The 11,339-nt window shown below is 42.7% G+C and overlaps 1 protein-coding gene across 1 annotated transcript in view; it reads right to left on the reverse strand.

Moving 5' to 3' along the window:
- Positions 1-11,339, reverse strand: part of DNER (delta/notch like EGF repeat containing) — a 320,012-nt gene that overhangs the window by 10,773 nt on the left and 297,900 nt on the right. Inside the window, exon 11 of the mRNA XM_077869106.1 lies at positions 5,950-6,081. Coding sequence (XP_077725232.1) covers positions 5,950-6,081 — 132 coding nt within the window. The remainder of the gene's footprint in view (positions 1-5,949; positions 6,082-11,339) is intronic.

The raw sequence follows: 11,339 nt of genomic DNA on the forward strand, positions 1-11,339 counted from the left end.
TTACTATGCCAGCTCCAGCACAGCTCAGGGAGGAACTGTGCAACTGTGCACCGGAATGTGCTGGATGGAATGATCCCATTGGCTCCAGCAGGTGCGTGACCGGGAATGCATGCACACAAGCTGTTCTGGGGAAAATGTCTCGCTTATGGGTCTGCCAGACGAGTTGTATTTAGGTCTCACGAAATTTGTTTCGGGTTTTGTATTTTCCAAATTGCTTTCGCATTTACATTCCAAATGGTCCCAAACAAAGCAGGGTGATAGAGGCCATCCGTGGCCAGCCTGAGAATAAAACCAGACCCGCCAACAACCTCCACCCCACCGAAAAGAGATGTCACTAGATGTACGAATTTCATTCTAAAGCACACTGCCCACATCTGGTTTTTAATTCACCCGCATGAATGTCGCCAGACTACTTAAATGTGTTCACCTACGCTATTTAAAAAGAGAGTGTGCGGTGTAGACATCAGACAGCCGGATAATTTTTTAGCCCATCTGTTGCTAGACGAATTGAGAGGAGGGGTTTCAGATTACCTTATGTTTTCTAGAGCTAAAAGTTATCTGGACAAGTGAGGCAGACAATGAGATTGGAAAATAGTAACAACTCTCATCAACCTTCAGAAGAGAAAGGCATAGGAAAGGAATGGAAAGAAGAGCTCACCTCCTTTGTAGGATCCATTCGCTGAGCAGCCATTAATTTGGCACCACTGTGTACCAGGCTCAGGTTACTGAGTGCTGGGATAAAGTGCGAGGGAAAGGAGACAGTTGGCTCCCGGAGCCCTCTGTCTTCCGAGGGATAGAGGGACCCCAAAAATGGTCACAAAGTAGCTGCAGACAGTGCGCCAAACCAACGAGGAACCATCTTTGCGGTGCTACAGGAAGGGATTGGGGAAGCTCCATCTAATGGGGAATCAGGAGAGCTCCGGAGGTGAGGGTCTGCAGAAAGCCGGGCTCTACAGGTAAGTGGGCATGAACCAGGGACAGGGCAGAACAGAGGGAACACAACCCCAGACCATGGCAATGACCTGGGAGGAGGTGGGGAACAGGACAAGAGGCTGGAGGGGGATCAGAGGGACTGCTGGTGGAGCAAAACCAGAGGCTGGCTGGGTGAGGAGGGGCAATATCTCGCAGGCCCCACAGGGCCAAGTGCAGCCTTCAGTCTTTGGTCTTTAATACACGCTTGGCACCGATACGGATGGACACGGTGGTGGAAAGGAGGAGGAATCTGAGCATTCGGATTTGCACTTTGAAAAGATGCCTCTGCCAGTTGCAACCCCTGGGAGAGGGACCCAAGGACGTTATGCTAAGTGAAACAGGTCCGATAGGGAAGGACAAATATTGCCCGAGCTCACTTGTGTGTGGAATCTAAAGAAAAAAAAGAAAGCCGCACTCAGAGTAACAACGAGTAGAGCGGTGGTTGCCAGAGGCTGGGGCATGAGGCACAAGGGGAGATTAAAAAACAGAAAGAAAGAAACAAAGAAAGCTTATGGTGATTGCCAGCAGCTGAGGGAAGGGGTCACGGGGAGTTATCATTTAATGGGGCCAGAGCTCCGGTTTTTCAAGATGAAAAGGGTTATGGAGATGGATGTGGTGAGGGTTGCCCACAATATGAAGGCACTTAGTACCACTGAACTGTGCACTTAAAATGATTAAGATAGTTAATTTCATGTTATGTGTATTTGCCACAATAAAAAGAATTAGAAAAAAATTCTTAAAAGGACTTTTAGAAAGCTAAAAGAAAAGGAAAGATGTTCTGGCTGCATATAAAGAAAGGGTTTGAGGGGCTAGACTGGAAGCCATGTGGTGTTACAACAGCGAGGTCCTGCATAAGCCAACATGGATAAACATTCCATATATTATTAAGCAGAAAAGCAAAATGCTCAACAGTATGTATAGAATAGTCCCATTTGGTTTTTTGTTTTGTTTTGTTGTTCTTGTGAATATTTTTATTTTTTATTCTTTAATTTAAATTCAATTTGCCAACATATGGTATAGCACCCAGTGCTCATCTATCTCATCAAGTGCCCTCCTTAGTGCCTGTCACCCAGTTACCCTATCCCCTCACCCTCCTCCCCTTCTGCAACCCTTTGTTTGTTCCCAGAGTTAGGAGTCTCTCACGGTTTGGAAGAGTCTCATTTGTGTGGGAGAAAATGAGGACTTACAGTATTGACCGAATAGGTCTGGAAATATATACAATAAATGCTAATAATTTATTTACCTTTGGGGACTGAAGCAGAAGGAGGAAGATTAATTAAATTTATTTTTAAAGTATCCTAGTTTATACAAAAATGAGAACCAAAGAACCCAACCAATCTGTACGATAAGGATTGTCCATATAACATAAGCATTTGATGGGTTTCTTCAACCATTACGAAATTCCATGTATTTTGGGGAGAGGAATCCTGAGATGTCCATGTAAAAACTCCCTCGGGGCCCCTTCCCTGGGTTCCTAGAGCAGCTTGCACAAAACCTACAGCAGCCCCACCGCATATCATGACCCACCCCTGGATTATGAGCTCTTAAAGGCAGGGGCTGCTTCATTAAACTTTATATCCTGAGCATAGTGTTCATTGTCTGATAGTAAGAGGCCCTTGATTATTGGTTGAATTATAAATCCAGGATGGCCTCTTCACCTATTTGTCAACTGCAAAATATCATTAATTTCATAGTTTAACCATAGATCCAACTGTTCAAATGTCCTTAACTGTTCAACTGTTCTTGGTCAGCAAGATTGACTGTAACTCTAACAGTAGAAACCTCACAACTCTCATGCAGATGATACAAAACAACACTACATAAACATTTATAGGAATTGTAAATTTACAGTCATTAGACCTTGACTCTAGGAAGGCAAAAATTTTATTAAGATACAAAAAAAAAAAAAAAACCCAAACCTCCAAAAAACACCTGTTATCAGTCCTGAGTTGGTCAGAATAGATGGCAGATAATTAAAATTTCACCAGGTTGTTTTGTTAATTTCCAAGACATAGGGTTTGCATTTGTTTCAGAGTAATTATAAAACACTTTGGCTATTGAAATGATCCTTTTAGATAGTTCCGGATCCATTTTCTTGGTGGCTTTGCTAAATCTTTATGGTCTGCTAAATGTTTGCTCCTTATTACTGATTGGGGGACAGATAATAACTCTAAAGGGGCAAATTTCTAAAAAACATTCACTCCTGGGTTAATCAATGCACAGAAAAAGAGACCGCTGTACTAGTGAGCGCTCCAGATGTAAGGCAGGGTACGGGCAAAGGCCCTGAAGGAATCAGGAATCAACTTGACCTGTCCAAGGAAGAGAAAACAGGACAATGTTTGGGCTGAAGCGGAGTAATCGAGAGAGGGAGGCAGGCAATGTGGCCTCTGGAGGCAGAGGTCGGGCTGATGGGAGGTTCCTTTACCACTTTTGACAACTCAGGGGCCTCTGTGCTGTGTAGCTATGTGGGCTACAGTTCCCCTTCCCTCTTCTCTGTGTACATCTGAGCCTTCTGTTGGGATCTACCCACCCGACCTTGTATCACCCAGGCACTCTCCTCTCCTGGTCCTTAGATCCATCCCATTTTATTCAGCATCTAGAGAACACTGGCCACCAGTTCCAGCGACGAGTCATAGCAAACCTCAAATGCACATTCTCCACTCTTACACTCAGGTCAAGGGTGGGAGCATCGGAGCATCTAACACTGGAACCTAGCAGAGCCTGACCTATGATGACATTGATTTCAGTGCCTTTGGCCTAACAGAGAAGGACAAATGAGATCATCAGAGGCAAAGTGCTATTTTGGGCAAACAGAGAACGTGAGTGTGGACCAAGATAGGCCCCCTCACACCCGGACACTCTGTGTGGCCCGTGCCCTGGGTATGCATCATCTAAAAAGACAGCTGCCAAAGGCTGGGCCCCCCAAGGAGTATCTCATGGTATATGAGCCACAGTAAATTAGCATTTATTTAGTGCCTACTGCATAGTAGAAGTCTGCACATATTTGCCTCCTTTAATCCTCACAGTATGTTCCCATCACCATCTTATAAGTGAGAATGACAAGGCCCCGGGAGGTACGTTTATTTGTCTGGGTCACAGAGCTAGAATATTATGGAGCTGGAATTCAAAGTCAACTTTCACCCTATTATTCCATCCTTGTACATCTTTTGCCTATATCATCATCATTGGAAGGAAGTAAAATCTCCATTTTTTATAATTATGGCGCTTTACCTAAAAACTTCTTTGAAGGACTCGTCTGTGTTCCTGACTTCTTATCCATACTCTCCTATACATTTATCTTCATAATTAAGGTTTAAAAGTTATAAATAGGGATCCCTGGGTGGCGCAGCGGCTTGGCGCCTGCCTTTGGCCCAGGGCACGATCCTGGAGACCCGGGATCGAATCCCACATCGGGCTCCCGGTGCATGGAGCCTGCTTCTCCCTCTGCCTGTGTCTCTGCCTCTCTCTCTCTCTGTAACTATCATAAATAAATAAAAATTAAAAAAAAAATAAAATAAAAGTTATAAATAGATACTACTCTACTCCGAGGCACAAAATTTGTCATTTCCAACAGAACTGCCAAATTTTAGAATGAAACCTGGTCCCATTTTATGGGTAAGTAAACTAAGCCTTGGCATAATTCAGTGCAGCCACACAATGAGCATCTTGCCAGGGGAAGAGCCAAGGTCCTGCTGACCCAAGTCACAGTTGCTTTCCACCAATGGACCCCACCAGACTGGACTTAACATCCTAAACATACTCTAGTCTTCATATCCTACACTAGCTTTAGCCATCAACATTTTAGCATTTTTACCATGGAATCCTTTTTGTAACTTTCTTCAACAGAAGAGTACTTCTTGCCCATCTTCACAAGGCCAGTTGGTCCTACGACCACTCCATCTAGGAGTGTTTAGGAAAGTTGATGATGGGGAGACCTGAAAATAACTTCCTTCTTCCCCTCTCAAGCACCAAGCCAAGAACAAAGACAAAGAGTAAGCAAGGAGGAGCCCAATGAGCATTCCTGGTCAAATCGATGTTGGAGAATGTAGTCCCCTACCTCCGGCTTGCACCAAGAATGAGACAGGCCCAAACTGCCACAGGCACTGCTGGGCCACCTGATGGGAGGTCATTCTGGAAACACTTGGAGAACAGAGGAGTAGAGACAGCAGCAAGCCAGCTCCAGAAGGAGACAGACAGTCAGACAGACAGACAGGACTATGTGTATGCATTTGCCTCCTTCCACACTCACAGCAGATGAGCAGTCTCTACCTGAAGAAAAGTAGGAGAGGGCTGCGAGAGCCCGGGAGGGAGCCCTTATGGAAGATCCACAGCCCTGATAAGTGTCAGTGAGAAGAAAACACCTCTCACGGTTGAATTTTTAGCAGTTTCCAAAACAACGGAAAACCTAATTCCATGTCGGTTCTCATTTTCACCTCCATCTTAGCAGATCCATTCTTTTAATACATGAAATCTTGATTATGACATTTTCAAACTTCTGGGGGCTCATTTTTAGAGAACACTTCACTCTCGGCAGCTCGAAATGTTTTTCAGATTTTCTCTTACCCTCATCCTCTCTGGATTGTTCTCCAGGCAACCGATGGAACCTAATACGTTTGAAGACACTTGAAGACATAAATGCAAAGTGAATTTATATTCTGTGTGTTTTTTCATGTTTTTAACACAAAGACTCTATTTTTTGATAGGATTCTAATGCTTCTCTGTTAGGCACATTTTTGGCTGTCTTTAGGAGCAGTGAACTCTGGATGACATTTGCACATTCTCATCCCAGGAGAAAGGCTGGATTCAGACTCAGGAAGGAGTGGGGGCTGCCCAAAGCAAGGTAGTCCTCTGGGACTCGGGTAACTCAGGTTAGCCCTCTGGCCTCACTGCCCATCTGTCGTGACAGGGGCCACCTGGGCAGGTATCCTCTCTTTGTTGAATGAAAATGTGATGTTAATTAACAGTCAAAATACTTACGGATCTCACAGTTTGCACCCACCCAGCCATGTGGGCAGTGGCAGGTATAACCATTGGGCTGGTCCAAGCAGGTGCCTGCATGATGGCAGGGGTTACTGTCACATTCATTTATGTCGATGTCACACTCTTCGCCTATGGAGACAAAGAAAAGCAGTGATGACACAGCTCTTTGTACCAGTGGCTCAGTCCCCATCACTTCTCTGGCCAAGCGATGATCTGAGGCTGGGGTCACGGTCTCCAGCAATAAAGCCCAATTGGCTTGTGCACATAAAGTGAGGAACTCTCCCAAAATTCCAGACAAGGGATCTTTTGCTTAAGTAAAATGAAAAAAAGAAAAAAAAAATGGCAATGGTAAAAAGAATCTCCTTTAGTCTAGTCAAATAGTTAACTAAAGCTGATTCTCATGTCTGAATAAACCTTTTGAGGTTTATTGAAAAAGCGAACCAGGGTTCCTGATTTTATTTAAAAAGTCTATTTTATTTTGAATTGCATCAGCTGAATCTTCTTATTTGTTTTTCTGAAACTCCAGAAAGCCAAAACCCCACAGTTTATTTTTATTTTATTTTATTTTATTTTTTGTGGCCAAGTGTTTGAGTGTGTGAGTCTGGATATTCGACTATTTTCTGGATAGTTCTAGGGCACAGCTGTTGCCTAGCCAGAGTCGATTATGAAAATGTACTTCATTTTCCAAATCCCTAGATGTGTTTCTGGGAAAGATGGAAATGCATAAGAAGAGCATCAGCGACCCCCCCAGCCCTAAGAAAAGATGGTTTTGAAGAGTAGGGTTAGCTTAGCTCTGACCCAGTCTCCCCTGAAAATGGTGGCCCCAGGGGAGTTCACATTCACTCCAGCCTGTCCTTCCCCCCCATGATGAAAAACGTAACCTGGAGCTCTTGACCTTGCCTGGACCCAACATTTTGGGGCATTCCTGTCCCCATGACAAAGAGCCAGGATTAAACTAACAAACATGGGCTGATGTCACTGTGGTCCAAACACCAACTTACAGGAAACAGCTTGTTACACAAACAAAGCCAGCTTCACCAATTTTAAGCCATATTGCAAGTCAATACAAGATGAGTGCGCATCACAGACTGAAAGGCATCTCATCAAATGAATGGAATGAGATATTTCAACTTGAGGCAATCTCTCTTAAAAGTTAGAAAATGAGAAAAGGAAAATGTTAAAGTATATCACTATTTGCTTAAATACATATAAAAAGTCATACTCAAAAAAAAAAAAAAAAGAAAAACCCAGAATCCAAAACACCCTAGCACTGCTACAGTGTCGACTGAAGCAAAGGAGCAAAATCAAATATTTTGTCCATTTTCAAAGGCAATATTTCAGTGTACACTCAGGTAATTACTTCCAGTAATTAGTTCAGTAATTACTTCCAGTAATTACTTCAATACTAACTTAATTAGTATTGAAGTACTTTCCTATCGGCTACTGGTTTACCTCGCATTTATAAAACCACCATATGTCACTCCTGGTCCATTTTAGAGCAGAAATCTCACACTGAAATATTTCGTGCCTGTCGCACTTCACACTTGTTTCTTACCTGGCATCGGTCTATTTTATTTTTAACTAAGTAAAATCTGTCAAATAAAACATTTACTACTTTGAGGCCCTACTAGGTTGATTTTAATTCAGTAGCGTCGAAGTGAATATGTTTCCCACCATAAATATAGTCATTTGCATCAATGGGACAGACATGAAATTGATGGGCTCCCATGAACCTATTTCAAAGGTTGTCCTGCTATTAATGGGGCAATCGCTCTGAGTGTAGAAGGGCACAGACTGAACTATTACCACCAGCATCACATAAGAGACTAGTTGAGGACACATATAAACAAGAGCGTGCTGGGAAACGTTAAAAGGATTAAATCAAAGGCCTTGACAAATATATATACATCAGCACTACTTACAACCATTTAGGAAGACAAGCTTAATTGAGGTATTTATTGGACAATGGCTGTCTTTAGCTGGCAATCTGAAAACTGCAAATTCTGCAAGCAGATGCTCTGCTACCTTTGCAGCCATAGCTGCAGAAACAGCCTGACTTCTCCCTGCTTCCATTGCCTGGCAAAACTCAAAAGCTCCACTCTGCTCTGCGAGTTCAACAGCAGCATCAAACGATTCTAGTTCCCTAAATTTTGGGCAGTCCTAGAGCTAGTCCAGTCCATCCATTCCTGTTATGGTCCAGGGCTTTTGGGACCAGTGAGGTAAATCCCAAATCTAGGGTCCAGTCTAGCCCTAAAGCATGTATTGGATCTTGGATCTTCGAGGGGCGCTAATGTAGTTGGAAATCTGAGGTCCCTAGGTTTGTCTCCTCCTGGCCCCCACCCCCAGATTGGAAGGATTTGGTAGGAATAGAGAATTATGGGGAATAGAATGAACTAGTAGGTATGGATGAAATATCTAAGACCCAGGATCCAAAGGACTGGAGACCAGAGAGAGTCCCAAACCCATCCTCCTCTGGATTGCTTTACCACTGTGTTCTTGGAGCCATACTGGGGATGAATTAAATGACACTAGCTAGTGATATAAACCATGCCAGCCAACAGCCTCTTCCACAGCACATGTCTCTGGCCAACCCCTGGAGTGATGCCCAGTGCGTAAGGACATTTGGATTACTTTAGTGGCCTATCTTACAGACTAGGCTTCCTGCACCTCTAGTTTTACCAGTTACCCCCACCTGGTTCTCCGTCTGATGCCTTCACCACTCTATAAACTGGAGGTAGGAATATGGATAGGAGGTGATAGTGATGATGGAGCCCCTCGAGGAAAATTTTCAACCAGAAGATTCCCAATCATGGCCACTTTTCTCTGCCTTACAGTATCATGCTTTCTGACATCAGTCTTACGCCAAGTATTTGAAAATTTATTATGAATTATGGAGAGCGACTTTGTTGTATGTATATTCATTTATATGTAAATTCATTCTTAGTCCCCCACAGTAAGAGTATTACGTTTTTGTATGCGCCTCAGCACCCCACCATTCCATTCAAGCAATATGCATCCTGGCTTATTTTAGAAGAGTTCTTACTATATTATATCACCTTTCCTTACTCAGAGTTGACTTAATAAATCTTTATGCTTTTTCTGGCTTGAGCCATATGACTTTTGTGTTGACTCGTCTACTTTTTTTTATTTGAGTTGGGGAAAAATCAATTACTTTTAAATCACTGTTGTGCTTGAATAACATTTGTAAAGAGAATACATAATGAAATGGACTAAGGCTGGAAACCAGAGCCTGAACTTTAAATCTTTTACAATTGCTTTTCAATCTACTACTTTCTGAGAGACAGTATGTATAGTAGGCATCAAATTTGATAGTATTTATGCAAATTTATAAGTGTGCTGCTTAATTCTGTATGCTTTACTCAAATACATTAAAATGAAAACAAATTAAAATACTAAAAAGATTAAAAGTCACTGCTGTGAGTAAACCCTTCGATTAATACAGCCCACACAGAATGATATCAATGGAAATCATTCTAATCAGAATACCTAGTATTAAATATAGAGCTACTGTGTGCCAGGCAGTGGACTAGGTACCTTAACTGAACTCCTTCATGCTTCCCACGCATTTTATTCCAGATGAAATAAATGTTAAAAATTATCTGGGGCACCTGGGTGGCTCAGTGGTTGAGCTTCTGCCTTTGGCTCAGGGCATAATCCCAGGGTCCTGGGATCAAGTCCCACATCAGACTCCCTGCATTGAGCCTGCTTTTCCCTCTGCCTGTGAATCTACCTCTCTCTGTGTGTCTCTCATGAATAAATAAATAAAAATCTTAAAAAAAATTATCTAGAACTTCTTCCACTGTGATGGAGTAACTGAACACTTTCTCGGCCTCCCATTGTAAAGCAGATGAAATACATATTTAAGGAAAAACACTTTGAAGACATGAGACAATAGCAGATCATTCAAGAGAAGGGAAACAGAAGAGCTGAGTGCCACGACCGTCCTGGCTGCCCGCCTGCAGCCAACCGAGAACATCGTGTTTCCCTGAACCAAGGACAACCGAAATCTGTGGGGGACAAGGCAGCCATACCATGTGGGACAGGCTCACAAAGAAGAGACAGCCAGTCAGAAAATGAGCATCAGAAATGCACTGTATCCCTTCGAGTTTGTGGCTGAATGCTGCATGTGAGTATCCACACGATAAGTGGAACCCACCAGCCTGGCAAACACAATGAATGATGAGCAGTTCCCAGAGCTCCTAGAGGACTGTGTTCAAAGTCTCAGAAGTTCCATGGGTCACCCAGTGCTTCAGTGAAGAAAAGGTTGCATCTCAGTACTTGGGCATATCTATCCCTACAGAAAAGGTGACCACAGACCTACTCCTCAAAATAGAAAAACAAACCTGGGAAGGATCAGTCAGGCCAGCAAGCAACTTATCTACCTACCAGGAAAAAAAAAATTAAAAAGCCAGCACTTAAAAAAGAAACATAAAAAACCCAATCACTCAATAACTCCCAGTGACCACCCATCCGCACAAGGACCATTAGCTGTGCACAGAAATAGGAATATGTGACCCACAACCAGAAGAAATATCAGTCCAAAGACATAACTGCAGAAATTATGGATGATGGTGAGCAAACAAGGAATTTGCTCAAAATGTGAAGGAAAACATGAACAAAATGAGGATAGAAATGAAAGATATAAAAGAGAACCAAATGGAACTTCTAGATATGAAAAATATAATATCTGAAATTAAAAACCATCCTGGAGGATTTTCACAGCATGCTAGATTCTGCAGAATGAATCAGTAAACTTGACAAGAGCAATAGAAGCTAAACACACTGAGGCTCAGGGAAAAATAATTTAGTTTAACGTGAATAGAGACTCGGCGACCTGTTGTGCAGTTTTAAGTAGTCTAACAGATGTAATTAGAGTCCCCGGAAAGGGGAGGGAGACATAAAATGATATTTGGTGGAATAACGGCTAAAAATTTTCCAAATTTGATGAAACTATAAAACCACAGATCCAAGAATTACAACAGATCCCAAGCAGGATAAACACCAACAAAACTCACACTAAGGAACATCATGATCAATTTGTTCAAAGCCAGTAATCAAGGAAAAATCCTAAAAGCAGCCAGAATGAGATTTTTGCTTCCAAAACGGTGAAGCAAAAATATTTTTCCTACTCCTCCAACTAAAGTACAAGCAAAAACTCTCGACATTAAACAGAAAGCAAGCATGAAAAGACTCTGAGAGGTCAGGAGGAAACAGAATGGCAGGGAAAGTCAGGACCCATGGAAAAACATGGTAGTGAGATCTTGAGTTTTCTCCTGGCTTATGTTCCAGACCAGATGCTAGAGAAACCAGAAACCTAGAAGTATCCAAAAGTGCCCAAAAGTGCCCAAAATTCATGGGGGGGGGGA

This window comes from Canis aureus, chromosome 24 (assembly GCF_053574225.1).
Source record: "Canis aureus isolate CA01 chromosome 24, VMU_Caureus_v.1.0, whole genome shotgun sequence".
In the NCBI taxonomy this organism is placed as follows: Eukaryota; Metazoa; Chordata; class Mammalia; order Carnivora; family Canidae; genus Canis; species Canis aureus.